The 22,814-nt window shown below is 53.5% G+C and overlaps 1 protein-coding gene across 1 annotated transcript in view; it reads right to left on the minus strand.

Moving 5' to 3' along the window:
* The window catches only part of OTOF (otoferlin), a 99,342-nt gene that overhangs the window by 33,304 nt on the left and 43,224 nt on the right, over window positions 1–22,814 (minus strand). The window contains exons 7-20 of the mRNA XM_029913047.1: window positions 22,631–22,762; window positions 20,999–21,061; window positions 20,171–20,255; window positions 16,538–16,697; window positions 12,651–12,837; window positions 12,161–12,347; window positions 11,070–11,293; window positions 9,850–9,958; window positions 8,848–9,031; window positions 6,591–6,711; window positions 5,919–6,019; window positions 5,438–5,528; window positions 4,792–4,908; window positions 637–789 (exon numbers count right to left, since the gene is read on the minus strand). Of these exons, the coding sequence (XP_029768907.1) occupies window positions 637–789; window positions 4,792–4,908; window positions 5,438–5,528; window positions 5,919–6,019; window positions 6,591–6,711; window positions 8,848–9,031; window positions 9,850–9,958; window positions 11,070–11,293; window positions 12,161–12,347; window positions 12,651–12,837; window positions 16,538–16,697; window positions 20,171–20,255; window positions 20,999–21,061; window positions 22,631–22,762 (1,914 nt within the window). The remainder of the gene's footprint in view (window positions 1–636; window positions 790–4,791; window positions 4,909–5,437; window positions 5,529–5,918; window positions 6,020–6,590; window positions 6,712–8,847; window positions 9,032–9,849; window positions 9,959–11,069; window positions 11,294–12,160; window positions 12,348–12,650; window positions 12,838–16,537; window positions 16,698–20,170; window positions 20,256–20,998; window positions 21,062–22,630; window positions 22,763–22,814) is intronic.

Genomic DNA, 22,814 nt, shown 5'->3' on the forward strand with positions numbered 1-22,814 from the left:
CCCCCCCCCACTTCCTGCCCTATAGGCTCAGACCCATTGCGTCATTCATCTCACCCCCCACATTCTGCCCTATGGGATTAGACCAACCATGCTGTCCAACCCAGCACCCGCCTCCTGCCCTATGGGGTCAGACCTACTGCACCGTCCAACCCACCCTCCACCTCCTGCCCTACAGGGTCAGATCCACCATGTCATTCAGCCCACCCCCCACTTCCTGCCCTATGGGGTCAGACCAACCATGCTGTCCAACCCACCATCCACCTCCTGCCCTATGGGGTCACCCACTATGCTGTTCAGCCCACTCCCCACTTCCTGCCCTACGGGGTCAGACCCACCGTGGCATTTGACCCACCCTCCACCTCTTGCCCTACGGGGTCAGACCCACCGCGCTGTCCAACCAGCACCCGCCTCCTGCCCTGTGGGCTCAGAGCCACCTGGCATTTTTCGTTGTCTTCCCCACCTACCCCTGTTGCGTGTAACTCTTCCAGCTCAGATACTGGTACCTCACCTGCAGCAGCGCCCAGTACCTGACACTCAGCTCCTTCCTCCCTTTCTCCTGCCTCTCTTCACCCTCCCCTCTTCCTCCTGTCTCTCTCTCCATCCCGCGGCGGCCCCATCCGAGCACAGGCCGGTTACCCTCAGGAAGACAGTCTTCACTTTGGCGCAGTCCTTGCCGGTCTCCTCGTCCACGATGGAGTACAGGATGTCCTTGGAGGGGATGCGGGCGTAGGCGATGCGCTTGCCGTTGCTCATCATCCAGATGAAGATGTCGGGGATGCTGTGCTGTGGCTGCGAACCCCAACAAGGCCCCGCTCAACACGGCGGGCATGGCCAGACACCCTTCCCCGGGACCGGCGGGGGGCATCCCACCAGCTCTCCCCTCCTTCGTGACACTGACTAAGGCACCGGTGGATGGACTTGTCCAGTGTCTCCCCAGGCTCAGTCACTATAGGGTCCCCCACTCCCTCCTTAGAGACGGTTTTAAGCCTCCCTGTGTGGATTCATAGATTCCCAGGCCAGAAGGGACCATGGTGATCACCCAGTCTGGCCTCGTGCAGAGCACCCAGGCCGGGCGACTGCCCTGAATTAATTTCCAGAGGCCTGACTGCTCCTCGGGGTCGTTAGCAGAGGGGGGCAGCGCACAGATCTCACGCCGCGCTGAGGCCTCAAGGAGCTTTAACTCTCCGGCTGGGCCCCCAGCAGCACGCTGAGTATATCGTAAAGCCGGGAGGAAATCGGAGTTTCTATCTTGTGGGACGTTCCAATATTCCATCCTTTGGTTTTGCCCCAAATTGAAATTTTAATTCGGAAATGTCCGAACGTAGCGTTTTTATGTGCTTGGTTTGACAATGAACTGCCTCTGCCTGAGCTGCCCAGGGCCTCTTGGGAGTTCATAGATTCAGAAAGATCCAGGCCAGAAGAGACCATTGCGATCAGCAAGTCTGACCTGTATGACACTGTCATAAACAGATAGTTAAGGGTTAATGCCTCTTTTACCTGTAAAGGGTTAAGAAGTTCACCTAGCCTAGCTGACACCTGACCAGAGGTACCAATGGGAGGACAAGATGGTTCAAAGGGAAGGAAAAAAGTTCCCTTTGTTTGTTAAGTTTCACTTTGGACCAGAGTGGGAAAGCTCCAGAATTCAGCCTCTTATTAAGTAGTGAGTATTAGTGAAGGAAATAAATAGGTTTATGTTTATTTCTTTGTAACCTGTCTTGTGCAATTAGAGGAATAGTCAAATTGGGTATTTGGGTATTTTTTTGTGTGTAACTAAGTTTTTGCCCAGGGGAACATCCTCTGTGTTTGGAATCTGTTGTCTGTGAGAGTAGCTGGTATGCTAATCTCTCCCAGAGGGTTTTCTTTTACCTTTCTTTTCTTTAATTAAAAGCCTTTTTCTTAATACCTGATTGATTTTTCCTTGTTTTAGATCCAAGGGGGTTGGATCTGGATCCACCAGGAGTTGGTGGGAGAAAGGAGGGGGGATGGTTAATTTCTCCTTGTTTTAAGATCCAAGGGGTTTGGATCTGTATTCACCAGGGAATTGGTGAAGAGTCTCCCAAGGCTACCCAGGGAAGGGAATTAGCACATTGGGAGTGGTGGCAGCGGACCAGATCTAAGCTGGTAGTTAAGTTTTCATGCAGGCCCCCACATCTGTACCCTAAAGTTCAGAGTGGGGAAGGAGCCTTGACAGACATAGGCCAGAGAACTGCCCCATAGTAATCCCCAGAACAGACCTTTTAGGAAAACATCCAATCTCGATTTAAAAATTGTCCAATTTATCAACATCCTTCCTGAATTGTGGGCACCAGTTGTAGTTCAGTCACATTCTTCTCTATTGGCTGAGCTCCCTGGCCAGACTACATTTCCCATGATACATTGCAGCCACGGAACTCTGGCAACTCAACCAGAGGAGGCTCTGTGGTGCATCATGGGAATGCCATGGTCCATAGAGGAGAATGGGAACACGAGGCACCAAAATTAGAACTCCCACGAAGCACCAACAAACCGAAATGTTTTGACCCCACCTGAAACAATTCTGCATAACGGGAATTTTCCCAGGGCAAATGTTGGTTTGGTGGAAGCTGCATTTTCCATTGAAAAATATTTGACTGGAAAATTCCCGGTGAGCTCTCCTACATAGGGCTGCTAGAGCCCCTCTCCTGGGTGGAGTCAACCAAAAGTTAGGACGTGGCCAGTCGCATGCTGTCAGGAGCAGGGACCAGGCTCCCTTTGCTGGCCGGTTTACGGACAGACCTTCAGCCCTGTTCCAGGCTGGTGATTTATGAGAGTTATTAACGTCATCCCCGTTTTCACAGCACCACTCACTGCGCAACCTGAGTCCCCTCCTGAGTTCCCCTCGGTTCAACAGCTCCCAGCCCCCATTCAGCTGCCGGCCTCCCCACCAATTCTCCCCCTTCGGGCCAAGCCTATGCACAGGGCAGAATTGGCTGCGTGTAACCCACGTTGACACTGTGTGGCTCTTCATCCCCCTCTAGCAGCTGGTCCATATGAAGAGCTTCCTGGAGGCTCATAGATCAGGCGCTAGCGGCTCATGCATTTACCTGCAGAGGTTCCAGGTTCAATCCCTGCAGAAGACCCAGCCATTGCTACCTGCCCATTCAAATCAACCAATGCACTTTTGTACAGTAGGCAAGTCAATGAGGCCCAGACACCGGCGTGAGTATCATAAGAACGGCCATACTGGGTCAGACGAAAGGTCCATCTAGCCCAGTATCCTGTCTTCTGACAGTGGCCAATGCCAGATGCCCCAGAGGGAATGAACAGAGCAGGTAATGATCAAGTGATCCATCCCCTGTCACCCATTCCCAGCTTCTGGCAAACGGAGGCTCCCTGCCCATCCCGGCTAATAACCATTGATGGACCTATCCTCCAGGCTCCAGGCACCAGCCCACCAAGCATGTGCTTGGGGCGGCGCCTGGAGGGGGGCGGCGCGGCGGGGCGCTCCGGCCCGAGAGCGGAGCCGCGACTGGGCTCGCCGCCCTCCCCGTGGTGCTCCGGCCGCCGGGGAGAGCGGAGCCACAGCGGGCTCGCCACCCTCCCCCCGGCGCTCCGGCCGGTTGGGGAGAGCGGAGGGCCCCGGCCGGGCTCGCCGCCCTCCCCCCGGCGCTCTGGCCGCCGGGGAGAGCGGAGCCGCGGCGGGCTCGCCGCCCTCCCCCCGGCGCTACGGCCGGTCGGGGATTGCGGGCCCGCGGCTGGGCTCGGCGCCCTCCCCTGCCGCGCTGGGGGGGGGGGGCGGCGGGTGGCTTTTTTGCCTAGGGCGGCAAAAAAGCCAGACCCGGCCCTGCCTCCAGGAACTTTTTTGAACCCTGTTATAGTCTTGGCCTTCACAACATCCTCTGGCAAGGAGTTCCACAGGTTGACTGTGTGTTGTGTGAACAAATACTTCCTTTTGTTTGTTTTAAACCTGCTGCCTATTCATTTCATTTGGTGACCCCTAGTTCTTGTGTTATGAGGAGAAAATAACACTTCCTTATTTACTTTCTGCACACCAGTCATGATTTTATAGACCTCTGTTATATCCCCCTTTAATCATTTCTTTTACAAACTGAAAAGTCCCAGTCTTATTAATCTCTCCTCACATGTCAGCTGTTCCATACCCCTCATCATTTTTGTTGCCCTTTTTTGAACCTTTTCCAATTCCAATACATCTTTTTTGAGATGGGGCGACCACATCTGCACGCAATATTCAAGATGTGGGCGTACCATGGATTTATATAGAGGCAATATGATATTTTCTGTCTTATTATCTCTCCCTTTCTTAATGATTCCCAACATTCTGTTTGCTTTTTTGACTGCAGCTGCACATTGAGTGGATGTTTTCAGAGAACTATCCACAATGACTCCAAGATCTCTTTCTTGAGCTAATTTAGACCCCATCATTTTATATGTACAGTTGGGATTATGTTTTCCAATGTGCATCACTTTGCATTTATCAACACTGAATTTCATCTGCCATTTTCTTGCCCAGTCACCCAGTTTTGTGAGATCCCTTTGTAACTCTTTGCCATCTGCTTCAGACTTAACACACTTAACTGAGAGCAGAACACGGACACCCTTGAGGAGAAGCAGAACCCACCTGGAGTGTACTGGGCTATGGGGCACCTTTGCCCCATACTGGCTTATAAAGCCTCAGTATGCCAGTTTCCCTGGCCCTCGGCCTAGGATCGATGCACAAAGCAACAGCCACCCACAGAGGCTGCTTGTTTTCCTCCCCCGGGGGCCAGCCAGGCTCACACCCAGGGTCAGTGGGGAAAGGCGGCTCCTGCTCACCTCGTCCGCCAGGAAGCGGAGCTTCTGCAGGAAGTTCTGCACCAGCTTCAGCTTGTCCCTCATCGTGTTCTTCTTCACCTGCGACCGCAGGGTCTTGGCTTGCTGGCCCATGTTCTCCTGCGGGTACAATGGCGGTGAGCGGGCGGTAGAAGGACCAGAGAGAAGGGAAAAAGACAGGGCAGGTCTGCATGCAGTGAGGAGGGGGTGGAAGGACGGTGCCTCAGTTTCCCCATCTATAATAAGGGGATGGTGATGCCGACTTCCTAGGCAGTGGATTGGTTAATGCCTGTAAGTGCAGGAAGCAGCTACGCCAAGGGACAGGGAAAGTCGCCCTAGTGAAAGGGGCTGGCTTGGCAGCCCTGGAGACCTCTATGCAGTGATTAGAGACAGCCTGGGAAGTGACAGGGCATGTCTCTCCCTGTTCCCCGGGGGAGCACATACTCCAAACAGTCCTGGAGGCTGCCAAGCAACAGCCAGGAGCAGTGGTGGGTAGCTGGGCTGCCAATCCCATTTCACTGAGCACCACCAGCAGGTACAGCTTTCCCCTTTGCGCGCTGGGCTCCATAGCCCATTGACAGCACCCAGAGCCCCCCCCCCCCGCCACTCGCTGACCTTTCACCCCACCCCACCCGCCAGACGCTCTCACCAGCTCCCGCATGCAGGATTTGAGCCGCTCTCGGTCCAGTCGGGTGCGGGCAGAGAGGCTCTGGTCTTTGTTGGCGAGGGTCACAAAGCGGCTGGCGGGGGAGAGAGACACGACATCGGCAGTCACGTGGGGCTCAGGAGAGGAGAGACAGCGGCCAAGGGCGTGGATGGGCGTGAGAGGGATGGACGTGGCGCGCCGGCCACGCACGGGGTGAATTTCACCCAGTGGGGACAGACCAGGATCCCCGCTCCCTGCCAAGGATCTGTGCAGCAGGTAGATCGCTTAGCCGCCCACCAGGCTCCGTCAGCCGCCCTGCAATACAGCTAACGGGCAACTGGCTTACTGGCCCATGCTGCTGGGGGCTGCCCGGCGGGGGCTGCCGCCCGCGTACGAGGCTGTAACGCTCACAGGGCCCTGGTGGCTGAGTCCTTGAGACTTTCCGCTGTCTCGCTGCCTCTTTCCCTTCCCCCTTCCCACTCACAAGCATCCGCTGCTCAGCTCTTCCAGGACCCCTCGGAGCCGGCGCTCAGGGTGCGGCTTCTCGGTCTTTATCATCTCCTGCACGTCGTTGAGCCCCTCCTCCTGGAACGGCGAGGAGAGAAGGAGGCGACGCGTCACCGGGGGCAGGATGGAACCGCAGCTCCCCCGGGGAGAGCCACATTGGGAGCGAGAAGCCCCTTCCCCTCCCTCTTCCGGGCCGGGCAGGGGCAGGGGACCCTGTTCAGTAGGCCAGCCAGCCAGGTTCAGCGGGGCGAGGGCTGGGGCCGGCTCTGTGCCGCTAACTCACACAGTCAGAGGAGACCAGTTCTGGGCCTTCTCTGGGGCTTTTCCCCAGCGACTTCACGCCTCCTTGGGTGGGGCTTCTGAGACGTCGCCGTGGGGATCCCTCACCGTTAGGCTAATGAGGCCAGTCTCTGGAGCTTTCTGCTCTCCCTCAGCTTCGAGCTGTAAGTAGGGCTGCCCCCCGCATCCCTCCGGAGACCAGGGTCCCGGCTTTGGCTCCCTGCGCGGCTGGGTTCACCAGCGCGGTCCCTGCACAATGAGCAGCTGCAGGGTGCAGACACAGATGTCAATGCAGGGGAACTAGGTGTGGTGTCCGCTGCCCCCCTGGGCTCCTAGTCCCCTGGGAGCCCTGCCCCATCCTCGGACTGACCAGCTTGTCCGCGATCTTGTCCATGATGTTGGCATTGTAGAGCCTCCGCCTTTGGTCCTGCCACCAGCTCTTGATGTAGATGCAGGGCTTCTTCTCGAAGTAAGGCAAGTGGAAGTAGTTCCTGCAGGGAAGGGAGGAAGGATACCCCAGAGCGTGAGCGCACCTGGGAGGGAACTGCCGGCCAGCGTCCTGATAGGCCCGCAGAGGACAGCGTGAGGGCGCTGATCCCGCACAGGCTTGCACGGCGCCCAGCAAGGAGCACACAGTGGATGGGAGTGGAGGTCGCACTAAGCGCTGGAGGCCTCTTCCAAACCCACGGAAGTCAACGGAAAGACTCCCATAAACTTCAGGGGGCTTTGGGCCGGGCCCCAGGATCAGACCATTGCCCTGAGCAAAAGGAAATTGCTGGTTGCTCGCTTGCAAATAGCCTCATTCATAGGTTTGCAGATCCCAAGGCCAGAAGGGACCGTTGTGATCATCTGGTCTGATCTCCTGTATGACAGGCCAGAGACCGGCCCCAGAATAATTCCTAGAGCAGAGCTCTTAGAGAAACATCTGATCTTAATTAAAAACTTGTCAGTGACAGAGAATCCAACACGCCCCTTGGTAAATAGGCAATTACCGTCACCGTCACGCATCTATGCCTGCCCGCCTGAATGTGTCTGGCTTCAACTTCCAGCCATTGGATCGTGTTAGACTTTTCTCCGCTACACTGATTAAATATTTGTTCCCCATGAAGATACTTACAGTCTGGGATCAAGTCATCCCTTAACTTTCTCACTGCTAAGCTAACTAGACTCAAGGAGCTCAACCTACCACTGTAAGGCAGGTTTTCTATTCCTTGAAATATTCACTTGGCTCTTCTCTGATCCCTCTCCAGTTTATCAACATCCTTCCTGAATTGTGAGCACCAAAACTGGACCATTATACCTGTACAGCATCGGCCAGAGAGCTACCCCACAGTAATTCCTGTTTCAGAGTAGCAGCCGTGTTAGTCTGTATCCGCAAAAATAACAGGAGTACTTGTGGCACCTTAGAGACTAACAAATTTATTAGAGCATAAGCTTTCGTGGGCTACAGCCCACTTCTTCGGATGCATATAGAGTGAAACATATATTGAGGAGATATATATACACACATACAGAGAGCATGAACAGGTGGGAGTTGTCTTACCAACTCTGAGAGGCCAATTAAGTAAGAGAAAAAAAACGTTTGAAGTGATAATCAAGATAGCCCAGTACAGACAGTTTGATAAGAAGCAAGTGTGAGAGTACTTACAAGGGGAGATAGATTCAATGTTTGTAATGGCTCAGCCATTCCCAATCCCTATTTAACCCTGAGTTGATTGTGTCTAGTTTGCATATCAATTCCAGCTCAGCAGTCTCTCGTTGGAGTCTGTTTTTGAAAACAGCCATTACAAACATTGAATCTATCTCCCCTTGTAAGTATTCTCACACTTGCTTCTTATCAAACTGTCTGTACTGGGCTATCTTGATTATCACTTCAAACGTTTTTTTTCTCTTACTTAATTGGCCTCTCAGAGTTAGTAATTCCTGTGTAAACTACAGCCGAGCTTTTAGAAAATCATCCAAGCGTCATTGAAAATTTGCCAGTGACAGAGAATCCACACAATCTTTGGCAAATTGTTCCAATGGTTAATTACTGTCGGAGTCAAAAACTTGCACCTCGAGAGCATGAGAAGAGGTGGAGTGTGGACAGAGAATAGACAAGGCAGAGGAGATCTAGACTAAGGGAGGAAGGACTGCCCAGTGGTTAGAGTGCTAGCTTGGGTCTCAGGAGATTTGGGCTCTGTTCTCTGCTCCAGCAGAGATTCCCTGGACCAGTCAATTAGTCTCTCTGGGCTTGTCTATACTGCAGTCAAACACCCACAGCTGGCCTGTCTCATCTGCGTGCTGGAGCACAGATCAGAAGGGACCCTTCAAAGCTGCCCGGAGCTCCAGCAGCTTCTCTGCCTGGAGGGCCTAACCTGTTGTCCTGTAACCCTGCTGATGGCTTGGAAGGCAGTATCCCCATCTCAGTTTGAAGCACCAAACTCACCCTATACTGCATTGTACATATCCTATGAAGCCAGCAGGGTGGGAAGAGCCCAGTCGCTCTGCTTCCCAACCGCCTGGGAGGCAGGAGACCCCAAATTCTGTTTGATCTAATTACAGACCACAAAGGTCTCCCCTCTTTTATCTCCCCCCCTCCAATTTTCAGCAACACCCCATTCCATTGGCCAGCCAGGCACACTTGCCTGTCAGTGATCAGGGGCTTCATTGGCTGAGTCGAGGAGACGGAGACTAGCTCCCCGTCGTCATCGGCTTCGTCCTCGCTCGAGTGCTGGAGCAGCTCGGAGTCCTCCTGCTCGCCGTCCCCGCCCTCCTTCTTCCTCTTCAGGCTGGGCTTGGCTGTGCCGTCGATCTGGTTCCCGTAGTTGCCTTGGGAAGAGGGCGGCGAAAGGAAACCCTTACCCTTTCAGCCCACCATGGGTGGGACTTGCCCCAGGTCCGTCAGGCGCCGCGGATTTAGGATGGGGAAGAATTTCCCCCAGGGATCCTGGGGAGGTCAGGGAGGTTTAACGACCGTGAACACTGACCGGGGCTCATATCCCGGACTCCTGAACATCTTCTCTCCCTCCTTGGTATTTATTTAACACCAGGATGGATTGCACCAAGTTCTCCAGAGCTAAAGGCAGGAGCCCCCACAGCTTGCGCTTGATGACTTCAGGTCCGTCTACACCACCACGGCATGTGTAGACCTGCTTGAACTAGCTTTGATGGAGCGACTTCCAACAGCAATACCAGCGAAGCTGGGGCAGCGTGGACACTTATGTACATAACCTGGGTCTCAGGTGGACTTGCACAGCCCGTGCTGCCGTGGCTTCACCGCTACCGTTATTGGAGCTAGCGAGATCAAAACTAGTTCAGGTACGTCTACACGTGCTTCAGTTTCACCTCTGATTGCAGTGTAGACAGACCCTACGTCTGCCAGCGGGGAGGCCTGTTGTCATGTGCGGATCAGCCCTGGTGGGTTACGTTTACCCCCATAGAACATGGTGATCGTATTCTTTCTAGTGCAGCGAAGGTGTGTGTCAGCCTGCCTGGCTTTGTCACATGTTAGTGTAGATACGGAGCCAACCAACCCGCTTGATGACGGGGGATTCCTTTGGCCCTTGATACTGCATCCTGGGCCCCGGGCCTTCTCCTGGGATTTCATCGACTCCACTGATTGAAACCCATTTCACAAAAATACCAACCTATTGTGACCTCAAAGTTGATGGGTTTGTCCCCGATCTTCCTGTCAATCATGGTCGCTTCCAGGAAGGCTCCAAAGAGAAAGAACTCTTCCATTTTGCCCGTGCAGTTCTGCAGGAGAAAGTACTGGCTGTTAACATGGCGGGAGGGGGGCGTTAGAGACTGGCTGAACTGGCTGATGCAACTACAAGGTCCCTCTACATAGCAGGTGGGAAGCCTGCAAATTGGCAATGTGTTTTGACTGAAGGCCTGTGTTTATTCACAGCACGAGCAGTAGCAACCCAAGTTGCACTGCTAATAATCTTGATTTATGGAGCACCCCTCTGGTTGATAAAGGGTAGCTTAGTCTCTCTTAGGCCTTCCGGGCCGTGCTGGGATGGGTTATGAGATAAGAACAGAGCTGGATGAATAACAGGCTTCTCAGTTTGTTTGCAATTTAAAAAAAAATCATTTTGGGTCGGACCAAAAATGAACATTGTGTGTGAAACTTTTCGTGACCTGAAAGGTAAAAATCTCAAACGCTTCAGGTCCCACAAAACGTTTTGGTTTTGATTTGGAACATTTTTGATTTAAAGAAAAGAAATAAAGGAAACTTTGAAACCAAAAGGCGTTTTGAGCTGAAAAATGGAAATGTTTCATTTCAAAAAGGCTGAAACAAAAGGACGCCGTTTTTCAGAATTGGTTCTTAGTTTTTTTCTCCCTCAACGAACCATTCAGTGAAATCAACACCAAATGACAAAACGTTTTGGGTTCGCCAAATCTACATTTTTCTTTTTTGCCCAAAAAAATATTTTTGTTGAAAAATGTCATCCACCTCAAGATAGGGAGCTTTTCACTGCTTGGTCACTGGTTCAATCCCCGCCAAGAGGTGGTGGTGGAGGCGGGGGACACACACAGCTGTCACTGCATAAAGGCTGTTTGGTAGCCGTGTGAAACAAGGGTCTCTGGTGACCTGTTTCTAACAGGACCGATGTCTCCAGATCCCAGAAACTGCCCCCTAGCTGGCACTAACTTTCCCTGTTGGTGGCTGTCCCAACAGGGGCCAGGGTTGGAATGGCATGGAGACTGCACATCCCTACAGGGATGGCAGGACTGCACCTGCCCCAGGCTTGCTAGACTGAGAGACAAGGAGTGAACAGGCCTTGAAGGGGTGAAGCAACCTGACCATCAATTTCCAAGATGTGGCATGGGAGCCGGCTAGGGAAAGTCGGGGTTGACTCACGTCTGCGACCGGCGTGGCCTGCTCCATTTGCACCTCGGTGGAGCTGGTGATCTCCGGGTTGCTGGTGTCCAGGATCTCCACGGCGAGGCTGAGGAGCAGCCGGGCGCGGAAGGAGACGCCTTCGCCCAGGCCCTCATTCAGGTCCTGGTGCTCGTCCATCAGGGTGTAGTTCCGGGTGGAGCCATACATGTTCACCCAGGCTGGGCCGAAGGTGGGCAGGAAGCCTGCAGCAGAGAGAACACACCTGGTGAACGGGGTGAGGGCAGTCAGGGCCGGCTCCAGCGTTTTTACTGCCCCAAGCGGTGGGGAAAAAAAAGCCGAGATCGGCGGCAGCTCTACCACCGCTGCTTCATTCTTCGGCGGCAATTCAGCGGCAGGTCCTTCCCTCTGACAGGGACTGAGGGGCCTGCCGCCGAATTGCCGCCGAAGAGCCGGACATGCCGCCCTTTTAAGTCAGCCGCCCCAAGCACTGGTGCCTGGAGCCGGCCCTGAGGGCAGTGCAAACCCCAGGAAATGGCCTCACCTGAGTGGCGTGGGCGTGGAGGTCTGTGTGAATGTGCACAATTGCACCGCTGCGTGCCTTGACGTGTGCCCAGACGTGTGCCTGTGAGCACAAGCTGCTGGTGTGCAAATACCACTGCCTATCATCACTCTGACCAATATCATCTCACCGTTTCCTTGTGCTCCCCCACCTGTCTGTCTCCACCTGCTGTCTCTCGTCTTACACTTAGCTGGTTAGTTCTTTGGGGCAGGGTGGACTTTTATTCTGTGTTTGTACAGCGCCTAGCACCGACTAGGGTTCATAGGTGCTACGGTAATACAAATAACAACAACAAGGTGGGAGTGTATCAGATTTGCACCTGCTTGTGGCAGAGCTCCTGGAAGTGACTAGTGGGTTTCGGGGCCCTGCTGGAGATGTCTTAAAAGGGCCTGATTTGCAGAAGATGGGTGCGCAGCACCTTCTCAAGCGAGGCCTCTCAGGCCGGGCACCCAGGCTCACTACTCTCTAGGCTGAAGGGGGAGGTAAGTGGCCCCTACGCCGTCATGTTGGCCCTTTCCAGCGGGGTGGAGGATCAGCCCCCGGGCTTTACCTTTGTCCCCTTCGTTGGAGATCTTGCGCAGGTCGATGAAGTGGGTGCCGATGGCCATGTCGTTGACTTTGTCTGAGTCCCGGATCTGGACTTTGAGCCGCTTGCACAGAGGGGGGAACATCTCCGTGAAGATGACCTGCTCGTTCCACAGGGGCTCATAGCTGCTCTTCTGCACTGACGTTTTCCCCTGCCGGACGGGAAGAGCGGGAGCAGGATGGTGGAGTGGCCTAGGCTAATGACCACCAGGCTGCCTTCGCCTGTTGCCCCTGCCGGTGGTAACCAACGGACCATGCACTGAGCCAGCGATTCTTCCCTCCCAGCATAAGCAATGGGACCGTCCTGTGACTGGTGACTATCGCACAGCGCTCAACAACATTGTTCACGTTGTTTGGACACAACAGAGGAACATGGCAAATGGGGAAGCTTTGCCCAGTGATTGCCTTTCCCAGGGGATCTCCCAGTGCCACAGCTCGGCAAGTAGCCCACTTACCTTCTGCCCTGCAAAGAGCACCTGGACATAGGGGTCCACCAGATCCTTGTTCTCCCCGATGAGTGCCTTCTTCACGTTGGCCATGAGGCTGGTGTTCATGCGGGGCAGCCCCTCCGCGCGGTAGATCTTGATGTAGAAACGGGCCCATTGCCGCTCTGGAGGGACACCATCTGGAAGAAGCAGGTTCCTGCAACATGGACACAGACAGAAAGGGCTGGAGGTGGTCACTGGGCCCGAGGGGAGGAGTTGGCTTAGTCACGCCGTGGCTGAGGGACCGATTCTGGGGGTGAGACTTTCAGAAGTGGGCACAGCTTCCCCTGCACGCTCTGCCGTCTGAAGAGCGTAGATGGGTGACCACGTCTGGAGCCTACTTGGCTTCATTGCTACGTCTCTGCCAACCCCCCTGATTCAGCATGGAGACCGGCCGTTTTATGGAGGGCTCCCCATGGATCTGGCCTTGCAATGCATGTGACCAATGGGCTGGATCTCATGAAGGGGTTCTCATCCATCTGGCCTCTGGTCTTGCTATTTATTTCTACCCTGAGATCTGTCCAGGGATAAGTCGCTTAAAGGGGTGTTGTCCTGAATGGGCAACGACCGGAATGCCCCCTCCAGTGTGGGAACACCCCCACCAGCGCGACCTCCCATGCACCGAGCAGAGGACGCCATTTCCTCAACCAAATGGCGTCGTCCATGTAGCACGACCATCACGCTGAGCAGAGGACGCCATTTTGAGAACACAACGGCATCCTCCGTGTGGCAAAAGTGCCAGAATGCCGCTCTGGCCCCTCTACAGCACTATGTTGTCTGGGGCGAGGTGAGGGTAACTTCCCGGCTACAGCAGTGGACAGTGCTACCTGCTGGGCAAAAATGGGCCGGATTGCGCCCTCAGTCACTCCTCTGCAACCTCAGTGATGTCAGATGGGGCCAGAATAAAGCCCGGGATGGCTGCAGCAAATGGCGTGGGACGTCTCTTCTAGCCTGGTTGCCGAGGATGCTGTATAACCAGGGGGATGCTAGGTAACCAGACAGAGACCCGGGGTTTGGCTTTAAAGGCCACAGGCACCACTACAGCCATTTCATTGGTCTATCGCTGTGGGGGTGAACTAAGTTTTGAACCTCATGGACTTTTCTCCAAGTATTTTGTAGGGATTTTCAGTGCTCTGCATCGACCTCTCTGCAGGCTTCCCACCCGTGTCCCCCACAGACCCAGGCCAGCATCGGGAGTGGCAGGACAGCTTCCCTGTAGGGCCCTGCCAATGAGTTTAAGCAGGGTCTGAATGAACTCTCCCCTGACAGCTAGTTCAGGAGGGGAGAGACTTTAGGAGCAAACTGTATTGACATGAACACACCTACTCTGCGTAGGTATCCAGCAGACAGGAGCGGTGGAGCTCCAAGCGATCAGCTTTGGCTGGTGTTGGGTTACAAATCCCTTTAGGACTGAGTGCAGGGGTAGTGACATGCTGTTACCAATGTTGTTATCTTCCTTGTATGACTAAAGGAGAGCAGAACTGTGCTGAGCTTGTCCCAATTGAGGGGTCAGCCTCAGCCAGGGGCTTGAATGCCAGAGGCCTGTGAAAGTAAGAGGGGTGGGGACAGGTGTTTCAGACAGGATGTGGGCGTTCCCCTAAAGGTTTTTGGTCTGGTTTAAGCTGTTTCTACCCACTGTTAAAAAATAAAGCTAAATAGGTTTCCTTAGGAGCCTTTTGTTATGTTAAAGTGCTCATATGGGAGCTAACTGTGATGTTGCAGTCTATATAATTTTATAAAAATATGCTAATGAGTGAATATAATGTAACTGGAATATGCTTCATGCAAAAGGTCTCTTGTAAGGTGTCATTACAAAGCTTATAATCTCCTGAGTGTGATCATCCTATTTGTATAAATGTACCACTCTTGTATCTGAAACTAGAAATATGAAATATAACTCTGAGGGCCTATTGTAATTATGTAAAGTGTGGGCCATTAATGGTAGTTTGGAATCTTGATGACTCCCATTAACTAGGACCATTGTCTGCTAATGGCTGTGTTTTACCTGTAAGTCTTCCTGTATACTGGCAAGTGGGCAATGAAGTCTTGTAGTGACATGTGATCATGTCACCTGAACTGGAATCCATCTTTAACCTGGTGTCTTTCCATTGAGAAGGAGGGGGTGGGAACCCAGAGAGGGACAAAGGGTTCCCGCCTTATGCAAAAGATACATAAAGGGGTGGAAGAGAACAAAAGGACAGGAGCCATCATGAAGAATCCCCTAGCTACCACCTGAGCTGGAACAAGAGCTGTACCAGGGGAAAGAATTGTGCCCAGCCCTGGAAGGTGTCCAGTCTGAGGAAAAAACTTACTGAAGCATCTCTGAGGGTGAGATTATCTGTATTCAGTTTGATTAGACATAGATTTGCGCATTTTATTTTATTTAGCTTGGTGACTTACTTTGTTCTGTCTGTTACTACTTGGAACCACTTAAATCCTACTTTCTGTATTTAATAAAATCACTTTTTACTTAGTAATTAACTCAGAGTATGTGTTAATACCTGGGGGAGCAAACAACTGTGCATATCTCTCTATCAGTGTTATAGAGGGCGAACAATTTATGAGTGTGCCCTGCATAAGCTTTATACAGGGTAAAACGGATTTATTTGGGTTTAGACCCCATTGGGAGTTGGGCATCTGAGTGTTAAAGACAGGAACACTTCTGTTAGCTGTTTTCAGGTAAACCTGCAGCTTTGGGGCAAGTAATTCAGACCCTGGGTCTTTGTTGGAGCAGACGGGTGTGTCTGGCTCAGCAAGACAGGGTGCTGGAGTCCCGAGCTGGCAGGGAAAGCAGGGGTAGAAGTAGTCTTGGCACATCAGGTGGCAGCTCCCAAGGGGGGTTCTGTGATCCAACCCGTCACACTGACATCACTTGCAATGGGGCCGTGTCTCTGCCCAGCCTGCACAGAGCTGATAATCCCTAAGAGATGGATGTGCAAAGGTCACAGCAGAGAGGCAGGTGGTAGCAGAAGGTGACTGACAGTCGGACAGTGAATGAGCAGCTGGTGAGGCTGCCAGGAACTCACCCATATGCACCGCTGAGCCCTGGGTCCTCACTGGCCAAGGACAACCACTGTGAGTGGGGTGTGGTGAAGGAGCAGAAGGGGGCACAGTAAAGGAACTGTTGGTTGTAGCACTCAAGAACATGGGGCAGAAGACGCTGCCCCACGCACTCCGAGGTGGGCGTCCTGCTCACAGTTTTATGATTATGAATCCTGCTTGTGGCATTTTCGCTAATTAATGTCGGGTGACTTCCCTCCTTTCATTAAAAGTTTCTTTGCTACACTCAGACTCTCTGTGCTTGCGAGAGGGAAGTGTTGCCTCTCTGAGGTGCCCAGGGGTGGTGTGTAATTTTCCCAGGTTACTGGGTGGGGGCTCGAGCCGGTTCTGTGTTGTAGTGTTGAAAAGGAACCCCTCGATATTGAACCTGGCCCTGCGTGCTGCCGGCTCCACCTGGCAGACGCTACAGCAACCCCCTTTTCTAGAGGGGAAGGCAGCCTCCCTGGCCCATACGGTCCTTGGCATCTTTGCTGAGGCTGCCAACAAGGTGGCCAGCTGGAGCAGTGGTTTAACCTCTCGAAAGTGTTTTGCCAACAGACACCAACTTGGCTGTTAGTCATATCTGCTCTGGGCTGGATTGGAACTGGTGACCCAGCAGTCAAAGCCCTGTTACAAATCCCTGAAACCCATCAATCTACCCCACGTGGATCTGCGGCACAAGGATGGCCCACGAGCTGTGAGAGATGGCAAATGTTTGGCGGTGGCTGTGGCAAGCTGGGAAGACTGACAAAACCCAACAGGTAGCGAAAACATGCGGCTAATTCCAGCACGGTGAACCTGGCTCCGCACCGCCTCACCCCTCAATGTCGTCCTCGTCTGTCTCGTTGGCTTTGTGCGGCGTCTTTATGTTGTCCCCTTTCCCCACCACAGCGATGTCACACTTCAGGTAGCCTTTCAAGCCGGCCGTGATGTCCTCGGGGTCGGACAGGATGGCCCATTTGTGGTAGAACTGGTGCTCTGGAAGCCAGGAGGCAGGGAAAGAAAGTTCAGGAGTTATTTATGGGATAGGAAATTGTCCGACCCTTTTCTGCATCCTCCATGTGGGCGTGAGGAATACAGATGGCACTCCATGCTTTTTATGCTCAAAATCTTTTTCAAAGGGGAAAATCCCAATGATCTAGCCTGTAAAATACTAGCTGCCTGTAATCTGAAACTCTCCTGAGCTCACTCCAATGCCTATATATTTTGAGAACTATATCAGGGTTTTGTGTAGTGCCCATAGCTTCTCAGCGGAGGCGATACCCATGTGATAGATAAACTGCGGAGTGACCTTATCAACTGCATTTTTCACACCCTTTCGCTTGTTTCACCTGCACTCTGCCCACCAATCCAGCTCAGCCGGGACATCCACTAACACGCTAAAGCTGCTGCCAGTGTAAAAAAAAAAAAAATCAATCTGCCACAAACAGGTTTCCCTCTTACCCCACCCCAAATGTGACATTTCTCCCCAGTTTCGCACCGGCCAAGGTGCCGGATGGGTGAGATTCAGCCCTGGGCAAGAGGCAGGGTGGTGGTCCACTGTCTTGTGAAGTGCGGCGATTAACGATGGGAAGTTCCTGGGGCCTGCTTCTCAAGTACACCAGATGGTCCAGGCCCTTTCGCAGTGCCAGAGCAGAGTGAAAGGGCCATGGCCGAAAGGAAAACCAAGTGCGGAGCCTTTTCCAATGGGATACAACCCGTGGCATATTGTGAGTATTGCGCCTTAAAAATGGCACCATTATTCTGTCTAGAAAAAAAGTAATTTTAGGCCCTTTTTAGAGGTTTCTTAAATGTGTTAGCTGTGACTTATCTCCTTCCAAGGCAAGCCCACTGTGACCCAGGGGCCTAGATAAGCCTTGGGATTCAGGGACCACTTGATGCCAACTGGCGGAAGGCATTAGTGGTGTCTAGGGGTTTATAGGGATCCCCTGGATCTGATGTCTACATAATAATGGGCCAAAGGGTGAACTGTGAGGTCTCTACCAACAGCCAGAACCACGCTAGTCATCATGGAACGTATGTAAGGATCCTATTTGACAGGTTAAGTATCTATACTGAAAACTATGTTCTTAAGGTATGTAAGTTAAGACAGGTCAGCTGAAGGTGACAAACAGGTTCTGTTCAGGCAGGGCTAGGAGACACTTATCTCTCCTTGGCTGACCATTGTGTATGTTGTATCTTAGGACGGAAGGCTCTTTGCATACAGAGCCATCAGCTTATCAAGACTGCGGAGACAAGAGATCTCAAAGTTTACAGGAAGGAAGACACAACAGGAGAATTGCAGAATTAGTCAGATAGATCAGGAGAATGCAGGGGGACACGTGGTTTCCTTCCCCGAGGAGACAAGCTGAGAACGTAAAAAGGGATCACAGCCAACCTGGCAGAAAAACAGTGGGAGAAAGATTTTGAGTGAGCTAAACGTCCTTAGAGAAGATGTATCAGGGGGTAGCCGTGTTAGTCTGTATTCACAAAAACAACAAGGAGTCTGGTGGCACCTTAAAGACTAACAGATTTATTTGGGCATAAGCTTTCGTGGGTAAAAAACCTCACTGAAGAAGTGGGGTTTTTTACCCACGAAAGCTTATGCCTATATAAATCTGTTAGTCTTTAAGATGCCACCGGACTCCTGTTGTTTTAGAGAAGATGGTGTCTTGTTAGTTAAGTCTAGACTCTAGAAGGCGTATTATGATTTTGGTTTAGATGTAACCAGTTGTTTCCAATACTTCTACCTACTTGCGATTATTTCTCTCTGTTCTTTGTTAAATAAGCGTATGCTTGTTTTCACAATAAACATCTAAGCCCTGTATGCAGTGCACTTGTAGCCACAGCAGTCCCAGGATATTAGAGACAAGGTGGGTGGCAGAAGTCGGTCCAATTAAAGATATTCCCTCACCCACCTTGTCTCTCTAATATCTCAGTGCTGCGAGGGATCCGGTGATGGGACTGCTAAGCTGAGGTGCCGTCGGCCTAGTTTGCCTCATTTCTTAGTTGGCATAACTAGGAAGGTGAATGGAAGGTTAAGCTGTAAATAGGGAGTCAGGAGGTCTGTGCTCGCTAAGAAAAACAGCAACACCCTGATGCTAGGGACTATGGACAAGAGAAACCTGGAATGTAAAGCTCAGGTTTCACATGGACAGAGCATGCTGTACAGGGACTGGTTCCTGCGGCGTAACCAAGCCAAGCCCAAAATGTGTGGTGTAATGTAGAGCAGCGTTTCTCACACTGGGGTCCGCAGGCCCCGCTGATCAACTCCTCCTCCTCCCCTCTCTCTCCCAGTGCCTCTTGCACGCTGGAGAACAGCTCTTCCACGGTGTGCAGGGGGTGCTGGGAGGAGCGAGGACGGGACTCACTCAGGGGAGGAGGCGGAAAGAGGCGGGAAAGAGGAGGGGCGGGGGGAGTGGGGGCGGGAAGAAATGAGGCAGGGGTGGGGCCTTGGGGGAAGGGGTGGGGTGGGGGCAGGGCCTGGGGCTGAGCAAGGGGCTTGGGGGTCCACGAAAAATTTTAAATAAAAAGGGGGATCCCTCAGGATGCTAAACTTTGAGAACCGCTGATGTGGAGCAAATGCAACACAATGTGTAACTATATCTAAAGGAAGAGGTTGTCTGGAACTTTGGATGTATGGTACGGCCTATACCCACCCCCGATGCTTGAGTCTGGTCAACCCAGTGAAGCTTTGCTGTGTGCCAAATAAAGGAAGCGGACTGAGGAACTCCAGAGTCAAACTGAGTGTTTTGGATCCCAGAGAGCTGGATGAAGTGTCCTCCCAGAACTGGACAAGGTGTTCTGGGTAAGCCGAGCGGGAAAGGTCTCAGAGGGGATCCCAACAGGTGTACTATTCCTTTGGGAACAGCGTATCTGTAAATACGGGGAGTGTCCAGTGGACCGGGGCTGGGAGCTCCAGGGGATGCTTGGAGGGTTCGGGGTGTGGCTACTGCTAACCAGTGGAGGGACAGCAGAGCCCGTGTCAGGTGGGTGGGGTGCGCTTGAATTGCCGGGGGCTGGTGGATTCAGGGAGCTGAGCCCGGCAGGCGCACAAAGGGCAGGTGGTAGTGAGGTGCCTCGCAGCCCTGGATAGCCCCGAGAAGCGTCACCACCCTGCCTTGCCAGCTGGAGGGACGGGCCAAATAAGTCCCAATAGTAACATTTCTTGTTGAGGGGAGCATGCAGACGGGCCGACATTTCCTTGACAGGCCTATCAAACAGCTTCTTCCGTCACTGACGTGGCAGAAACTAAACACGCCGTGGGATGGGGACGGCCCGAAGGTTTTGTCGGCACATCGCTCGTGAGCCGGGCAGCCATCCCGAACGAGCGCTGATAAAGCCTTAAGCCCCCATCCCCTTCTCTCCATTTCAACTGACCCACGGAGAGGCAAACCCCTCTGCCTACGACGTGGGGTTTGAGCACAGACGTTTCCTCAGGCATGAGCGCTCCCCAAGCCACTGCTACGTACCAGGCTGCGTGTAAACGGTCCCAACATCCATTTTGAAGGAGCCCACCAAGGTCCCACTGCGCAAGAGATTCTTAGAGTGGATGACCTTATAATCGACAAAGGCAAAAGCGAGTCAGTACGCGCCGAGCTACTGCGCCGCCCCCAAGCCTGGCCGTGCGGGGAGTGGGGCAGCAGGTCCCAGAGTGAGGGTTCAGCCTCCCAGATCCAGGAACGTCATAAACGAGATGGGTGCGTGGGGGAGGGTTCTCTGAGTCTCTCTTGAGCATGTGCCCACACACGGTGAAACCCGGCGTCTCTGCCGAGGACCGGAATGGCAGGGGGATGCTGAGTGGTGTGTGACCGGACTGGAAGGACTGGAAAAGCAGGATGGGCTAAGGTGAACCGGCTGGGCGTGAGGTGCTGAATCTGGAACTGCCGCATGTGCTCTAGTCGACAAGCGAGCCCTCTGTGGGCATACCCAGGCCTGGAATAACGGAGGGCCCTGGACTAGCAGAGGGGGCTGTGGGCCAGGACAGAGGGGCACCGGCAAAGCTCTTGGTCAGGGAAGCTTGCACAGCGGCATCCCACAGCTCCTTCCTGAGCTCTGCTTCCCTGCAAACGCCACAGGCAGGTGAAACGGGCTCTTCCCACCAATACTCGGAAAGGGCAGTGAAAGGGCACACGCGCTCGCTCACACACGCACATGCTCACATGCGCACACGCTCGCTCACGCAGGCTCACACGCTCACATGCGCACACGCTCATGCGCTTGCTCACGCACACGCTCGCTCACGCAGGCTCACACGCTCACATGCGCACACGCTCACGCACTTGCTCACGCACGCTTACCGACAGTTTGATGATTTTGTCGAACATGACGTCCGGGGGCACGTGGAAATCAAAGACGAAGTACTGCAAAGGAAAGGGAAGCCATAAGGGAGGGGGAACAAAGGGAGGTGCCTTTCGGAGGGAACGTCAAAATGGCTGCCAACGACCAGCCCTCGTTACCAGAGACAACCATCACATGGGACTGGCTCTGGTTGACAGAAGTTGCTGGGGAGGTGGGACTGGGGGGGGGGGGGGGGGGGGGGAGGAAGATCCAAATCACCTTAGAAAATGACAGCGTCTGTGGTCAAATGGAATGGAAAATATGATCCGCTATGAAAACTGGGTAAATGGGACGAGGGTCAGTAAATTCAACCTAGATCAAGCGAACAGACGCTTTCTCTCTTTGTACAAGCACTCCGAGGCACTGGCTGCTTTCCCTGGGTTTTTGCTCATCCTAGTCGCACAGGTGGGATCTGGTTCTGAATTCCATCCCCCTGACCCTGCCGGGAAGCTGGGCCTGCAGCAGGACCAGTCTCAGGGTGACCTAACGAGCACAGGTGGCCTGCACCAGGCTGCCTGATGTGATGGAAGAGTCAGCAGACAGGCTGCTCAAAGCATTTGCCCCTGGCTTCGATAGCGCTTCGGCTGCTTGTTTCCAGCCTTTCCTCGCTCTGTTCTGACATCTGGCCTGGGCTGTAAGGCCCCTGGGGGTCTAGAACCTGGGGCTGCCGAACCACCAGGCCAGCAACAGCACCAGGCCGTCCGCCAGCGGCAGCTGTAACTAGCTCGCGCTCTACTGCCCATGACTCACAGTGGACACAGACCACAGGAAGTCCTGCCTCAAGGGTTGTGATAGGCAGCAGCTTCCTGTCTCCTCATTTGCTCCCAAGGGGCGGTCCAAGATGTGTCGGCGCAACACGGTGGATCTCCTGTATATGCCAGGACCAGTCCTACTCCTGAACTGGCTTCAGGCTTGATTTGAACTTTGCCTCCTGACCCGGACCTTGAAACCTGACAAACTCAGACCCTTGGTGTCGACCCTGGCCTGGAACCTGACGGCAAACTCCTCCGCTACTCCCAGCCTCAGGTTTGACCCTGCTCTGACCTTTGGTCCTGACTGCCCTTGTTAGGGTCCTAAGCCTGGGCTCTGACTCCTGCTCCAACCACTGGCGTGACTGCCCATGTCCCAGGCCCTCACAGAGCCATCCCGAACACAAGGACACATATGTTCACCCTGGGTCAGGCACTGCCCCATTCTCATGGAAAGCCCACAGCCAAGCAAGCCACTTTCTGTAGTGCTGGCGTGCTTTGAAGAGCCAGCATTCTGCTGGAACGTGGAGCAGGTCCCACGGTCTCTCCTGCCCCGAGCAGCTAGTCCCACCAGGCCCGTGGAGCAGTACAGGAGGGGCATTTAATCTCAAGTATTTGGCTCGTTAGGCAGCAAGGCAGCAGTTCTCCAAGCCTAGGGTATTGCCAGTGTGATTCCCTGTGGTGTCCTGTGACTATCAATGGCTGGATCCCACCTTTATCTTCCGCTAACCCTGACCCGAGAAGGCAAACGCCCAGCTCAGTGGTCTCTTCATCCGCCTACAGCCAAGGTGTGTGTCTCAGCACACCGAGCCGGGAGCCAGGTCTGGGGAGAGGCCAGCTCACCTCGTTGTAGTAGGGGCAGTTGGTTGACTCCTTCATGGATGTGTATTTCTTCTCTTCCCCCACCTCCACGCACACCACGGGGTCCATGTTCAGCCCCACCAGCTGCCGGGCCTCGATGACTGTGATGCTCACCTGGGGAGGGGAGATACGGACACCCACCCTTGTGAGAGCCGGGTTCGTTGCT

The sequence above is a fragment of the Terrapene carolina genome, unplaced genomic scaffold (assembly GCF_002925995.2).
Source record: "Terrapene carolina triunguis isolate 2854851 unplaced genomic scaffold, T_m_triunguis-2.0 Scaffold427, whole genome shotgun sequence".
In the NCBI taxonomy this organism is placed as follows: Eukaryota; Metazoa; Chordata; order Testudines; family Emydidae; genus Terrapene; species Terrapene triunguis.